This window comes from Orcinus orca, chromosome 4 (assembly GCF_937001465.1).
Source record: "Orcinus orca chromosome 4, mOrcOrc1.1, whole genome shotgun sequence".
NCBI classification, from domain to species: domain Eukaryota; kingdom Metazoa; phylum Chordata; class Mammalia; order Artiodactyla; family Delphinidae; genus Orcinus; species Orcinus orca.
In genome coordinates this window covers 117095241-117111601 of record NC_064562.1, presented here as the reverse complement: position 1 = coordinate 117111601, position 16361 = coordinate 117095241, and the positions used below count along the sequence as shown (strand labels likewise).

The 16361-nt window shown below is 46.7% G+C and overlaps 1 protein-coding gene across 1 annotated transcript in view; it reads right to left on the bottom strand.

Moving 5' to 3' along the window:
• The window catches only part of SLC2A9 (solute carrier family 2 member 9), a 183907-nt gene that overhangs the window by 48666 nt on the left and 118880 nt on the right, over positions 1 to 16361 (bottom strand). The window contains 3 exon segments of the mRNA XM_049709448.1: positions 832 to 907; positions 2486 to 2588; positions 10266 to 10375. Of these exon segments, the coding sequence (XP_049565405.1) occupies positions 832 to 907; positions 2486 to 2588; positions 10266 to 10375 (289 nt within the window).

Below are 16361 nucleotides of genomic sequence, written 5' to 3'. Positions count from 1 at the left end.
TCCCGGAGAGATCTGTACAGTCATCAGACCTTCCCCACACCATCTTCCCAGCCCCAGCGCAGCCTCTGACTGGGCTCCTGTGGGACACAGACCCCCAGCTGGGGGTGGCAGGGCCCTCAGTCTCGCCTCTCCTGGCCATTTGAAAGATGAGGAAACTGAGGCCCTAGGAGAGCAGAGGACTTGCTCACTAGGGAAATGGCAGAGCTGGGGCTGAAGGTGGGTCCTGGGTAAACTGAGGCTCAGAGTACTCCAGACTCCACACTCAGGCAGGTACAGTGTAAGGTGGTGGTTAGGGCCTGGGGGTTGGGCAATTCCATCGCTGCTTGCTCTGTGCAAGTAGCTTCCCATCTCTGGCTTCTCTAGAGTGGTCACGAGCCTTAAATGAGTTAAAACACATCAAGTGCGTGGCCAAGTATAGTACATAATCAGTGATGAATAAATCTTAGACATTACCATTATTATTATAACTATCATTATACCTTCCATACTAAACTGTAGCTTCTCTGTGGGCACGGGCTGTAACTGGAGTATCTTCGATTCATCCCAAACTAGTGAATCTGGCTCCCAGCTCTCGCAGCTGTTAATGGTTGCGGTGTTGTTGTATGTTACCACCTATGCATCTTTGAGTGAGCCTGTTACCTACCATCGGTTGGATGGAAACCAAGGCGGTCACTGCATTTAAATCGATGGGGACCCTCCCCTCCCCCTCCACTCCCAGTGGCCCTTGCCCCTCCCCAGACCCCGAGCTCTCTATCCGTACAATAAGAACGCCCCACCCTGATGGTGCCATGAGTGCCTGGGCTGGCATGTGAGGAAGGAGGGGTGCCTTACCTGGCCCGCTGCAGAAGGCGGCGATAATGGCCAGAATGCACACGACACTCAGGTAAGGGATCCAGGCTGCGTGGTCCTGCAAGAGAGCAGCCGTTGGGCAGGTGAGGAGGCAGCTGTGCTGGAGGACCTGGTACCCAGCCCAGCTCCTCCTTAGTCCACCTGCATGACCTGAGGCAGCTCACTTTACACCTCTGAACCCCAGTTTCAGCGTCCATAAAATGGGGATGATGATAACCCTTAAGCCATCCCATCCGCCTATGTTACAGATGTCAGAGTGAGATGAGATGATGCCTGTGAAGCAGTTAGCATCGTCCCAGCATACTCCAGTCAGTAACTCTTCTTGCCTGTTCACTGGATGCCAGCCCCTGGATGCCAGCTGTTGTACTGTACTACTGTACTTTTCAAGGTACTGTACCATAAGATTAAAAATGGTTTCTTTATTTTTTGTGTTTGTTTTTCATGTATTATTTGTGTGAAAAGTATTATAAATATGTTACAGTACAGTACTATATAGCCGATTGTGTTAGTTGGGTACGTAGGCTAACTTTGTTGGACTTACGAACAAACTGTACTTACAAACGTGCTCTCGGAACAGAACTTGTTCATATGTAGGGGAATTACTGTAATGTTGCCTTTTTCTAAAGATGTGGGGGACATTGAGACCTTTGGCAAATGACCAACACGTGCAACTCTCCATTTAGGGGTTTGTTTTTGAAAAATGCAAAGTTTTATTGACCACTGTAACTTTGCATCATGCTTCCCATAGGGCCTAGATGGACTCGAGGCACCGAGTAAGTGCTCAATTAATACAGGCTGCCTTGAGCATTGCAGGGGGCCAAGGAAACCCCAAGATCCTGGGGTCTGATCCCAGCTCTGCCATTCACCAGCTGTGAAACCTTGGGCAGCTTATTCATTTAGATATATGCCTCGGTTTCCTCATCACCATGAAAGGAAAACAAATACCACTTTCATAAGAATTAGCTATGACTCTATCCATCCCCACAAATATACATTCACTGAGCACTTATTATGCTCCAGGCACTGTTCCAAGTCCTTTCAGTGCATTTCCCATTTAATCCTCACGATACCCCTGGGTATAGGGATAACTGTCCCATTTTAGACATGGGGCCCCGAGGAGCAGAGAGGTTAAGTGACTTGCCAAAAGTTTCATGGAGAGTAAGTGGGAAAGCCAGGATTCCCACCCGGCGGTCTGGCTCCAGAGCCCCTCTTGGTCCCCACAGGTGTCGATATGAGGCGTGAAGGTGCCTCATACGGCAGCGCCAGCCACCCTGAGCTGGAATGTGAGAGTTGCAAGAGGCATCTTAGGACTCATCTCGTGCTATCTCTTCTATTCCACAGATGGGTAGACTGAGGCTCAGGAGGGGACATATCTTGCCCGAGGCCACACAGCTCATTAGTGGCAGCGACAGGACCAGAAGTCGTGTCTCTTTTCCCCCCAGTTCAAGGACCCATTACTAAACCCCCTCCCCAAGGGTGCCCAGCAGCTTCAGAGCCGAGATGCCCTTGGGAACTCTGCATTACAAGAGTCGTCTGTAGACGGTATGGACCTCCCAAGCTGAAGGGCCCAGAGCACGAAGCCAGAAGCCATGCCCATGCTGTGCTCCCTTGGGGAGCGACAGACACGTCCTCTCACCTGCAGCGTCAGCGTGACGGTGAGGATCCCAAAGAAGAGGGTCATCAGCCCAAAGCCACCAATGAGGAGGGGTCTCCGTCCCATGCGCTCGATGACCAAGCCGTAGGTCAGGGTCAGAGAGAGACGGTTATTACTCCCCTTCTAGCAGCGAGCGAAGGGGACCATGATGCTTGGAACTGCAATGGGGTCGTTGTTAAAGCATGGCTCTGATCTGGAGGCGCCTGGCCAGTTTCTACCCTGCCACAGTCAGAGGAATGATCTTCACGAGAGCGGAAGAAAGGGAGGGAGAAGAAAGTCACAGCTGCACATCCTGGGGGCCAGAGAGTGGGGTGCAGGGAATGCCCTTGGCCAAACTCAGAAACAGAACCACCCGATAAAAGGTATTATCAGAGTCGGGAGTGGATGGGAGGGGTACTTCAGGGAAATGGGCTCCCAGCGCAAACCTGCTTGTCTGCTTGGGGACACGGGGCCCTGACTCTGGATCCCCCCTTACTGGCTCCCCTTCTGACGCCCCTCCCATGAGAATGAGCCCTCAGAACCAGGAGAATCCCCACATCCACATGCAGACTTCCCACCAGGCAACAGGTTAACGTAAGCGCTTCTCAAATGATGATGTAAGCGCAGGATATGAAAGGCTGCTTAGCCTGAATTTTAATTTCTCAGCTCTGGTGGGCGCTGCCCACTTGGATGGAGCCCAGGGCACCCACTCACGCCTTCCAGAGAGTTTGGGGGCCAAATGAGAAGTCCAGTTTTGCTTTTGTTTGATGTGGCCCCTTCCCTCTGCTAAGTTCCTAGAACCGTTGTTAGATAAATTCGGGACTTAATCTTTTAGTAGGTGGGGGGCGATGCAGAATCGTTATTATCAATGGAAGAGTTCCCTACGTAGAGGAGGATTAACTGAACTCAGGTTTGAGGCCAGCTTTAGTGCACATTCATTCTGACGATTCACGGGGCAAAGCAGCCTCTTCGAGCATCCTCACTCTCTCCCTGCTTCTGCCCTCACCACCCCTGCCCACATCGATTTTCTTTACAGTGGCCAAAGAGATTCTTTTATTTTTTTAACATCTTTATTGGAGTATAATTGCTTTACAATGGTGTGTTAGTTTCTGCTTTATAACAAAGTGAATCAGCTATACGTATACATATGTTCCCAAATGCAACATGGCATCTGCTTTCAACACCCGCTCCCCTCCAGCCCCACCAGCGCCCCCTGCTGTCCCTCTAACTTGCAGACACATCCCTGCTCCCGTGCAAAGCCTGCTTTAGACATCCTCCATCGGCCTCTCCAGATCCACTGTGTCCTGGAGGACAACACATAGGACCAGATCAACAGGTGTCCTCGCCCCCTGCCCCCAGGGGGTATCAGCAAACGTGGCGCCCGTAAGAAATCAGAAGGAGGGCAGGAAGGGAATGGGACCAGGTGATGGTCCCCCGGATCCCTTCTTACAGGCACATTGTGGCTGGCTGTGTCCCTCTACTGAAGGTCCCTGCTCCTGAAGGATGGAGCCCCCCACCCTACAGACCTGCCCACCCCGAGTTAATCCGCCCTCCAACCTCTCCGCTTTACCAGTCCGGCTCTGCCCTGCTGGGGTCTGGCTGAGACAGGCCTTCCTTCTGGCAGCTCGCTCCACCTGGAATGTTCTTCCCCAAGTATCTGGGTGACAGACAACTCGCTTGTCCCTCGAGCCCGACCACAGTATTTAACAGGGCAACCATCCCACCTCTCAATCCGGATTCTCTGCTCTGCTGTTCCTCACTGCATCTTCCACCTTCTAACCACCATGCAGGTGACCACTGATGCCTTTGTTACTGTTGGTCCTCCCCACTGGGCGCTCGCCTTCTCCTGGGCAAGGACCTGTGTGTCTCTTTTGGTCACTGATGCCTCCCACACACCAGGACCCAGGCCTGGCACAGAGTAAGGGCTCAACCAGCACTTGCTGAATATTGAAGGAACGGACAGTCTGGCCAGTTTCATCTTCCTGGTTTGTAGGCGGTAGCAGGGCATGATCAGATTTACCTATAACACATGTTTGGTTCTCTTCAGGAATATTAATCACCAACAATGATGGTACTAGTTTTCTCGGGCTGCCGTCATAAAGTACCACAAACTGGGTGGCTTGAACAATGGAAATGTCTTTTCCCACAGGCCCGGAGGCTGGAAGTCCGAGACCAAGGCGCTGGCAGGGCCAGGCTCCCTCTGAAGATGTGGCGGAGGGTCTGTCCCAGGCCCCTCTCCCACCTTCTGGCAGCTCCTTGGGTTTTGTGATATAATTTCAGTCTTCACATGGTATGTCCTGTGTCTGTGTCAGATTTCCCCCTTTTTATAAGGACACCAGTCATATTGGATGAGGGGGTCCACCCTACTCCAGTATGATCTCAACTAATTACATCTGCAATGATCCTCTTTCCAAATCAGGTCACATATGAAGGTACTGGGGGTTAGAATTTCAACATGTGAATTTTCAGGGGACACAATTCAGCCCATGAAGATAAGGAACACTTATTAAGTGTCTGCTCCATGCCAAGCACTGGGAATTACTATATAATTCTCATGATAATACCTGTTGGAGTATGGATTTGTTCTTACCCACACTTTCCCTAAGAGAAAACTGGGGCCCAGAGAGGCTAAGTAACGGGCCCACAGTCACCCAGCTAATAAGCGCAGGGCCAGGGGACCACGCCATTCTGCGTCATCGCCTCCACCCACTCTCTCCTCTAGCATGTGCTGGATCTGGGGCTCGAGATGCAGCAGAGAATACTGAAGGTTTTGACGGCGAAATTGTGGCATGTGTTGGGAAGCAGAGTGGACGGTGGAAACCAGTAGATTTTTTTTTTTTTAACTTCAGCTTGATGGCATAGTCCATTCCTGACAACTGCAAAAACTTCCTGTCATGAGTAAGGGGTCAAGAGTGGCTTATGTTAATTCTATTTCCCCTGATTGAAAAAAGCCCAGGGAATTCCCTGGCAGTCCAGTGGTTAGGACACTGCGCTTCCACTGAAGGGGGCGCGGGTTCGATCACTGGTTGGGGGACTAATATCCCACATGCCGCGTGGTGTGGCCAAAATATTAAAAAAAGAAGAGAGAAAAAAGAAAAAAAAAAGCCCAGTGTCCCAGCTACTCAGCGGAATGAGCCTCGTGCTCCACAAGCCACCGCCCCGCGTGGCAGCCGACCCTCAGGCTCGTGTGGCCTGAACGACACTCTGTGGACCTTCACTCATCAGAGAGTTGAGGCTGCGGCGAGAACATCGATTTGGAAAACCAGCTGCTTCTGCAAGATGGCAATCATTTACAGCTGCCCAGGCTGACAAGCAATGCCAGGAGGTGAAATTAATTGCAGATCAAATGACCAAAAATCTTTCTCAATGTTATTAAGGCCCAAAGCCGTTTTAATAGACCATCAAAAATCTCAGTAAGAAGAAAGAAAAAAAAACCCAAAAAACTTGGCAAGTCCTTTTGATAGGCAATTACCTCACAGGGTTGGATGAAATAGTATACGTATATTTGGAAACAAGGTAATAACAGCTTTGGAATGGGCAAGGGATGTACTGAATATTGACTCTGTCAGGACCGTCCAGTGGGCCTTCATACACTTTGAGTTTTGTTTCCATGAGAAATTCTGTAAGGTGGTGCATGAGTTTCCTCTGGCTGCTGTAACAAATTACCACAAACTTAGTGGCTTAAAGAAACACGTATTTATTCTCTCCCAGTTCTGGAGGCCACAATCTAAAATAGGTCTTAGGGAGCAAAACTCAGTTGTTGGCAGGGCTGCCTCCCTTCTGGAGGCTCTAGGGGAGGATCTGTTCCGTGCCTTTCCCAGCTTCTCAAGGCCGCCTGCACTCCTTGGCTTGGGGCCCCTCCCTCCATCTTCAAAGTCAACAATTACACCACCTCCGCTTTTGTCATCACATCTCCTTGTCTGACTACAGCTCTCCTGCCTCTTTTCGGACCCTTGTGATTACACTGGATCCACCGGATAATCCAGGGTAACCTCCCCATCCCCCAACCATTGATTTCATCACATCTGTAAAGCCTCTTTTGCCGCATAAAATAACATATTCGTGTTTCCAGGAATTAGGACGTGGACACTTGGGGAGCCAGTATTTTGCCTCCCACAGGTGGATATGGTTATGTACCCATTTTAAAGATGAGCAAATAAGTTCAGAGATGTTGGTGATTTTCCCCCAAACCACTCAGCTGGGAAAAGGCTGATTAGGATTTGAATTCAGAACTGCCAGGCCCTAGAGCCCAGACGCTTTCTCCCCGAGCACATTGTTCCATCCCAGACTCCCAGCTTCACGTTGACTTTAATCTCATGAATTTCCAGCAGCTGGTTTTCCAAATTGATGTTCTTGCTGCAGCATCAACTCAACTAAGGGGTTAGAGTAAATGCTACCATTTTTTTTTTTTTTTACCACTTTTTTCCAATGGACTATTCTGCATCTTCAGCTCCTTTAGAAGATAAACTAGGAGGGAGTGCAGACTGGGGCCTTGCACACAGGGCCACGGAACAGGCTTTCCTTTACCTGGCTAACTTCCGCCGGCCCTTCAACTCTCAGCCTCCTGGGTCCCTCCTCCAGGAAGCCCTCCTGGACCCCCTCACAGGAGAGCTCATCCCAGCATTGCACGTGGCATGTGTCTGTTTCTGGGTCTTTCTCCTTAGATCATGATAACATCACTGGTGACCTCCAAGCACAAGCATGATATAGGTGCCCTGCAGCTGCTTGTGGCATGGATGAACGCATGGAGGAATGAATCCACCACCAACACTATGAAGCCGCCATCCCTGCTCTGGGCCCGCCGAAGGTGCCCATGCCTCTAGAATGCACAAGATCCAAATGACCACGGCCCATCATGATCCAGACTTGAAGGCAGCAGCGGGCAGACTCTTCAGAGGCTGTGACCTCCAGTTCTGATCTTAGAAAGGTCCTCTCTTTCTCTCCCAGTCATTTACCTCCTTCCTGGGATCAGTCCTTGAAAGAAGTACTTCATCGAAGACTATCAGCTTTACTGAGGATGATCTACCAGCCAGAGAGTGGGGACCAGAAGCAGGGGTTTCTGGAGTCAGAGAGACCGAGGGTGGAAGCACCCCCACTCCCTCTGTTTGCTCCTCTTTCAAATGGGGGCAATCACCTGACTTCCAGGACTGATGTGCACGTTCCTGAGATCTCAGGTAGAGCACAAAGGGTCTTGGGGAGCAGAGGGGCCCTGATGTTAGCGCTCCCCATGCCCTCAGGTTCTGACCTACTGCTGTGTGATCCTGGGTAAGTCATTGCTTCTGGTCTTGGTTTCCTCAACTACGGAAAGATCGAGAGAGACTCTGCAAAGTCCTGCTCTCTGTGAGAACGTCCATCACAGCCTTATTTAAGATGACAAATAATGGGAACCTACCTAAATAGAACAAGAATAGTTAACACTCACTGAGTCATATGTCAGTGCCAGGCATTGCTTGCATCACTGTGTATACTTGTTTAATCCTCACTCCTTCCCTGTGAGGCAGGGATGGTGTCCTTATTATAGAAATGCAGAAATCAAGTCACAGAGCTGTTGAATAACTTATCGGAGTTATGCAGCTCAAAAGGGACACAGCTGGGAATCGATTCCAGGCAGCGTGGCTCTGCCATCCAGGCTCTGAGCAGAGACACTCAACAACCCTACCCCGCAAACAATGGTTAAGGAAATTGCTGTATAGCCAATTTCTGAAGAACGATACAGCTTTCACAACTAGTGCTAATTCAGAGGGGGTGACGATCTACATATGTTTCTGTACATATATGATACTTCAATAAAAATTTACTCAAACAAATAATAAGATGGAAAATCATTTGGACATAAGTTTATGTGAACAAAAGCAGAGTTAAGATTAGTCTATACATAGGATTACACTGAGTAAGATTTATACAGCCATCGATGTATAGAAAACACAAGGGGCGGGACTTCTCTGGTGGCGCAGTGGTTAAGAATCCACCTGCCAATGCAGGGGACACAGGTTCGATCCCTGGTCTGGGAAGATCCTGCATGCTGCAGAGCAACTAAGCCCGTGTACCACAACTACTGAGCCTGAGCTCTAGAGCCCGTGAGGCACAACTACTGAAGCACGCATGCCTAGAGCCCGTGCTCTGCAACAAGAGAAGCCACTGCAATAAGAAGCCCACGCATCACAATGAAGAGTAGCCCCTGCTCGCCGCAGGTAGAGAAAGCCTGCGTGCAGCAACGAAGACCCAATGCAGCCAAAAATAAATACATAAATTTATGTAAAAATAAAAAGAAAACACAAGGAGAGATTTTGCCAAACTTATGTGGATAGTATAATTGTAGGTGATTTCTTCTTTGTTTCTATTTTCTGTATTTTTCAAATTTACCCTAATGAGCTCATGCTGATTTCTCATAACAAAATACTTTACCAAGAAAAAAACCCAAACAAACAAAAAAGGGAAAATCCAAAAAACAAACACTGTAATTTCCCCATGACTTTCGTTCCAGACTGACTGTGATTTCCTGATGATCAATGTAAAAATTAATAATAACAGTTGGGTAGAGTCTATAACTCAAGACAAGAATTTTGAGAAACTTCCAGATTGTGAAACATCAAGATATTGTCCCTCTAACAAAAGACTGTGAGTGGAAGAGGGAGGCAGAACATCAGGTCTCTATGCTCTTATGACATCCGTTTTTAAAAGCATCTTGTTAGAATGCCCCATTAAGAGCAGGGAACAAAATAAAGTGTTCTTTCAGAAATGAGTCAGAAATACAATTGGAAGCCTCTGCCTGTTTGCACTGACGTCAATCTTGTCAGTGCAAATCAGTGAGCAAGAGTGGAAATAAAAGATCAAGGTAGGGGCTTCCCTGGTGGTGCAGTGGTTGAGAGTCCGCCTGCTGATGCAGGGGACGCGGGTTCGTGCCCCGGTCCGGGAAGATCCCACATGCCGCGAAGCGGCTGGGCCCGTGAGCCATGGCCGCTGAGCCTGCGCGTCCGGAGCTTGTGCTCCGCAACGGGAGAGGCCACAACAGTGAGAGGCCCAAATACAGCAAAAAAAAAAAAAAGATCAAGGTAGAAGACATGGGAATAGCTCATAAAGGGCGAAACCAAGGACCAGAGAGGTTGAGTGCATTGTCCAACATCACACAGCCAAGAATTTCCAGAGCCAGGATTCAACTCCAGTTAGGTCTGTTTGCAAAACCTCTGCAATTTCTGCTAGATTCTGAAATTCCCTAATGTTTTATCCACCATCCCATGCCCCCCGTATGTTTATTTTACATATCAAAGGTTGAGAAAAAGTGACAAGCTCTACGTCTCTCTTCTTTTGGACACTGTTGCTTATTAATAAGTTACCCTCTTGATGGACTGATGGACTGGAGTGTACTTTCTCCTTTTCTTTGCCTTGCAAACTCCTACATGTTTGGGGTGGTGATGACAGCTAATGGTTTTAAAGTGATGGCAACAGAACTTAGGCTCATGTGGACTCTGAGCTGGACTCGCAGGGAGATATGGCCCTCTCTACAGGGTGCTCACCACAATGTGTCATTTGGGACTAAGTGAGAGTTCAAAGAAAAGAACTACTTATTGAAAAGAAGACAGTAGGGAAACAAGATGCAGATAAGAATATTCTCTAGATGGGTGAAACGTCAGTGATAAACTGCATTATAAACTCCCCAAATTCAGACACTTCGGAGTGACAAAGGGCATGTTTCTTTAAATTCATGCGCTTGTTACCTGGGGGTCCCTGCAGCTCTGTTTAACCCCCCATGATGTTCTCAGGAATAACCCTCAGTTTACTCACAGAGAAGATGGCAGCCAAAGTCTCGATGCCGCCTGTGCTCAAGGTGATGTATGGGATCTTTTCCAGAGGGATTCCAGCTTTTCCAAAGATACTGTTGGTGTAGAACCAAATCTATAAAGCAGGAGAGAAAAAGAAGGCAGGAGGGTCAGTGAGAGGCATCTATTTTCTAAATTAAATTCAGGTACAAGGTGGTCTCTGAGATTTGCTGCTCAATCCAGAGGCATAAGGTGGAGCTATGCGGCTTGGCCGACCGCTTATTTTCTCCTTTCTCCCACATTTTCCCTTTCTCCAATACTAACAGAATGTCTACATTACTGGGAGCAACATGTGCTCAGCTAAGTGTGGCAATGAGATATGAACAGAACTATTGGTAAGGCTTCCAGAAATTCTCCTTAAAAGGAGATTTTCATGAAAGAGCTGTGATCTCTTCTTTGCCCTTCCTCCTTTCTGCTCTCAGGATGGTGAATGTGATGGCTAGAGCTTCAGCAGCCCTCTTGGGACACTAGGTGACCTCAGGACAGCACTGCTTTTAGCCCCCATGGTAACGTTGTGAGAATTAGATAAGGTCCCTGATCCACAAGACATTTTACTGTCATCCACTGGAAACTGTCATAATAAATCTATAATGGGTACAACATGAATGAAGCTCTGGAGAGTTCTGCAACTCACAAGCTGCATAACTATACATAGAACCCTTATGGTATGAAAGCCCCAGTTGAGATGCTGGAGCAGGAAGTTAGAAGGAGACTGTGTGAAATCTCTTGCATTACTATACACTAATGATGAAAAATATGACAGAGAAATTAAGGAAACACTCCCATTTACCATTGCAATAAAAAGAGAAAAATACCTAGGAATAAACCTACCTAGGTAGACAAAAGACCTGTATGCAGAAAACTATAAGACAGTGATGAAAGAAATTAAAGATGATACAAACAGATGGAGAGATATACCATGTTCTTGGATTAGAAGAATCAACATTGTGAAAATGACTACACTACCCAAAGCAATCTACAGATTCAATGCAATCCCTATCAAACTACCAATGGCATTTTTCACAGAACTAGAACAAAAAATTTCACAATGTGTATGGAAACACAAAAGACCCTGAGTAGCCAAAGCAATCTTGAGAAAGAAAAATGGACCTGGAGGAATCAGGCTCCCTGACTTCAGACTATACTACAAAGCTACAGTAATCAAGACAGTATGGTACTGGCACAAAAACAGAAATATAGATCAATGGAACAGGATAGAAAGCCCAGAGATAAACCCACGCACATATGGTCACCTTCTCTTTGACAAAGGAGACAAGAATATACAATGGAGAAAAGACAGCCTCTTCAATAAGTGGTGCTTGGAAAACTGGACAGCTACATGTAAAAGAATGAAATTAGAACACTCCCTAACACCATACACAAAAATAAACTCAAAATAGATTAAAGCCCTAATTGTAAGGCCAGACACTATAAAACTCTTAGAGGAAAACATAGGCAGAACACTCCATGACATAAATCACAGCAAGATCCTTTTTGACCCACCTCCTAGAGAAATGGAAATAAAAACAAAAATAAACAAATGGGACCTAATAAAACTTAAAAGCTTTTGCACAGCAAAGAAAACCATACACAAGACAAAAAGACAACCCTCAGAATGGGAGAAAATATTTGCAAATGAAGCAACTGACAAAGGATTAATCTCCAAAATATACAAGCAGCTCATGCAGCTCAATATCAAAAAACAGACAACCCAATCCAAAAATGGGCAGAAGACCTAAACAGACATTTCTCCAAAGAAGATACACAGATTGCCAGCAAACACATGAAAGGATGCTCAACATCACTAATCATCCGAGAAATGCAAGTCAAAACTACAATGAGATATCACCTCACACCAGTCAGGATGGCCATCATCAAAAAATCTACAAAGAATAAATGCTGGAGAGGGTGTGGAGAAAAGGGAACCCTCTTGCACTGTTGGTGGGAATGTAAATTGATACAGCCACTATGGAGAACAGTATGGAAGTTCCTTAAAAAACTGAAAATAGAACTACCATATGACCCAGCAGTCCCACTACTGGGCATATACCCTGAGAAAACCATAATTCAAAAAGAGTCATGTACCAAAATGTTCATTGCAGCTCTATTTACAATAGCCAGGACATGGAAGCAACCTAAGTGTCCGACAGATGAATGGATAAAGAAGATGTGGCACATATATACAATGGAATATTACTCAGCCATAAAAAGAAATGAAATTGAGTTATTTGTAGTGAGGTGGATGGACCTAGAGTCTGTCATAGAGAGTGAAGTAAGTCAGGAAGAGAAAAACAAATACCGTATGCTAACACATATATATGGAATCTAAAAAAAAATGTTTCTGAAGAACCTAGGGGCAGGACAGGAATAAAGACACAGACATAGAGAATGCACTTGAGGACACAGGGTGGGGGAAGGGTAAGCTGGGATGAAGTGAGAGAGTGGCATGGACATATATACACTATCATATGTAAAATAGATAGCTAGTGGGAAGCAGCCGCATAGCCCAGGGAGATCAGCTCGGTGCTTTGTGTCCAGCTAGAGGGGTGGGATAGGGAGGTTGGGAGCGAGATGCAAGAGGGAGGAGATATGGGGATGTATGTATATGTATAGCTGAATCGCTTTGTTATGCAGCAGAAACTAACACACCATTGTAAAGCAATTATACTCCAATAAAGATGTTAAAAAAAAAAGAAAAAGGAGGAGACTGTGTCCATACTCACTAGTGTAATTCAAACCTGGGCATTCTGAAATGTGTTAATAATGATTCCAGGATAACAGGCATAAATAAAGACTGCCCTCTGCAAACCACTGTGTGTGGTCCTGGATCTGCTGTACCAGCCCTACTAATTTCCTTCATGTGAGAGAGAAGACCTGTATTGTTTAGATCACTGTTGAGGCTTCTGCCACATGAGGCCAAACCTAACCCTAACAGATACTCACAGGGCATCCGACAATGACTGATTTGGAGTTTGGAGACCTGGCTGCATCTTGAACTACCTGTGTGACCTCAGGCAATTCCCTCTGCCTTGCTGAGATTCCTTCTCCTCCTTGGTCAAAAGAGGATAACCACGCCCTTCCTGGGAGATGTCAGGAACTGGGTAAGTCACTATTCATTGATCTAAAGTTTTGGATCGATAGGCTGAACATAAATCATTTGTGTCCTCCCAATCCTAGCCATTTCCTTGAAAAGCAAGAGTTTGCTGAATGATAGAAAACCATGCAGTCTTGATACATGAAATCTGACAAGAAAACGTGCTGCCTTGAAGGGCTTTGGGAACATTTATAAACTGATCATTGTTAAGCAGAAACATTAGGGCTTGTTGCTTATAACTTGTCAGGCTCGACTGTAGCTGGGTGTGTTCTCTGCATTTGGTTCTTTGTTTCTGGAGAAAGGTCTTGTTTCTACAGATTTGTCTTTTTACCAGCATTGGTTGGAAAAAAACCTTTCACACATTGGGGGAGAAGTTATAATTTAGGACCTACTCATATCTACAGATGGTTTTGCCAGCTAAAGAATGTCTCTCGCCACCTGGCTCTACAAGGGTTACGTCATTAGCCACTGCAGTCATTGACCTTCAACATACCCTGAAAGCAGTTCAGGGTGGAGGTCAGGAATGAGACACTCTGTGCGCTGGGAAAACTGGCAGAACAGGCCTTCAGATAGATGTTTTTGAGAGAAAATTTTATGAACCCAATTTCTTGCATTTTCTCATACTTAGAAAAGCACTAAAATCATTGATGAGACATATGCTCCTTGTGGCTAGCAGCAACCTTCTACTGAGATGTGTGCTTGACTGCACGTACCCCCTTCACCAAAATCATATATATACTGATCTCCCCTGCTACCTCTTTGGAGCAGTTCTTCAGAGCTATCTGAGAGGCTGTTTCTTGGGCTATAGCCCTCAGTAAGCCCCCAGTAAAGCTGAACTCACAGCTCTCACTTCGCATTTTTTTAAATTCAAAAGTTTATTTTTTAGTAAATAAGTAATTCTTCATAAAGTTATAGGCACACCCAGAGACTCCAGTAAAAACTACTGCATGAATTTTTCTGGGCTTGTGGGCATTGATGCATTTGGTGGCAAAAATTGGTTTTAATACTCACGTAAAACAGGGACTTCCCTGGTGGCACAGTGGTTAAGAATCCGCCAGCCAATGCAGGGGACACGGGTTTGAGCCCCGGTCCGGGAAGATCCCACACGCTGCAGAGCAACTAAGACCATGCGCCACAACTACTGAACCTGCGCTCTAGCTCCTGCAAGCCACAACTACTGAGCCTGTGAGTCACAATTACTGAAGCCTGCGCACCTAGAGCCCGTGCTCTGCAACAAGAGAAGCCACCGCAATGAGAGGCCTGTGCACCACAATGAATAGTAGTCCCTGCTCGCCACAACTAGAGAAAGCCCGTGTGCAGCAATGGCTTGCAGCAACGAAGATGTAACGCAGCCAGAAATAAATAAGATAAAATTAAATATTATTTAAAAAATATTCACGTAAAACAAAGACTCTCCTGCTTGTGTCTGCCTCTCATTTGAATGAGCTGATAAATTAGAATTTTAGACTCTATCTTTGCTGTCATGTCCATAGAGTACAGAAGTAGCTCCTGATAATTCATTAATTCCTAAAGCTCTTAGGGCTCTGACAGAAGCTAAAATAATTCCAAAATGCCTTAGTCTCCACTGGATCTGTTTATATGATCTCTTCTCCTTTTGAAGGTAACTGATTCCCCAGCACACCTTCAGGGTTGGATCAGAAGAGTTTAGCTGCCTTTCTTACTCTTTGCCCAAATTCATGGATTTTCAATAGTCAGCGATCTCTCTGGGCCCTTTCCATCCCCAGCTGCCCTGCTGCAAAGGTGGATCTGACATTTGTATCATTCTCAGCCTCAGCTCTGAACCCCACACCCTGACCTGCTCACATTCCAGAAGCTTCCAGCCTCTGATTCCATGTGATATGTGTTCTCCGTGGAAGCTATGTTCCGGCCTCCTGCGTGGTGCTCCTTCCTGACTTCTCACACCCCTTCCAACCCCCTTTCTTCCCTGCTTCCAGCTCTCCCTTGTAGCAACAGTGCCAGGAGCATCCCTGACAGATTTAAACGTTAGTGAAGAGAGTCACGGTGAAGACAGCCCACATTATGGGCTCACAGGGACAGTTATAAGTGGCCCTCCAGTCATCTTATACTTAAATGCATTTCTGCAATGACAGGCAAAAATCGGCCCTTTGGACCCTCTCTCCATCCAGGGCCTGCAGGGAGGATGTGCTGGGCTGGTCCTGTTGCCCTGGGGAAGGCCTGTACATCACACAAGGCGTCGGCCTCATTTTGCTGGCTTCACAAAGCCATCTCCCTCTCTCTGCCTCACCTTACAGAGCTGGAAGGTAACTCTCTGCATCTGCTCCCACTGAGTTTTATGTGATCTGGCAGTCTGAGGGCGTTGAACAACACGGAGGCACGAGGAAGTTTGGAGCGTGTCCCCCAGAGGACCCTCCTGTGGACTGTGATTTGCATTGACCTCATCCCGACACAGTCGTGCTTTTTCTGGTTGCCTGGTGGTCTTCAGCCATTGATGCAGATGGTGGGGTGGAAGGGGCAACAATTCTGAGAGGCCCACAAGCCGGGGTTTCAATCCCAGCGCTGCTTCTGGTAACCTGTGGGTCTGGAGGAAAATGACTTCACGTCTCGAAATCTCCGTTCTCTGAAAGAAGGTAATCATACTCTGTCTTTCAAGGTTGTTGTGAAAGTTTTTTAAATGATGAAGTAAAGCATCTTTTCTCTAACTGTTGCATAACAAATAATGGGTATCATTTTGGAAGATTTCCATCTCTCTATGGAGATGTGACTGCTCCTTGGTAAAGGAGAACATGGGAGAGTTGTGTGATAGGCCCGTGTACCACACACAAAAAAAAAGATAGGAATCCAGAAGAAAGAAGGGCAACCCAAGACAGATAAGAGTACCATCATCCTCATCCTTGACCTTCCAGAAGATTCCAGAAGGTTCAAGAAAACTATGGCTTCCTTGCACCAGGTTTGGCAGTTGGTCCAATTTTCATCAACCCAAGGACTT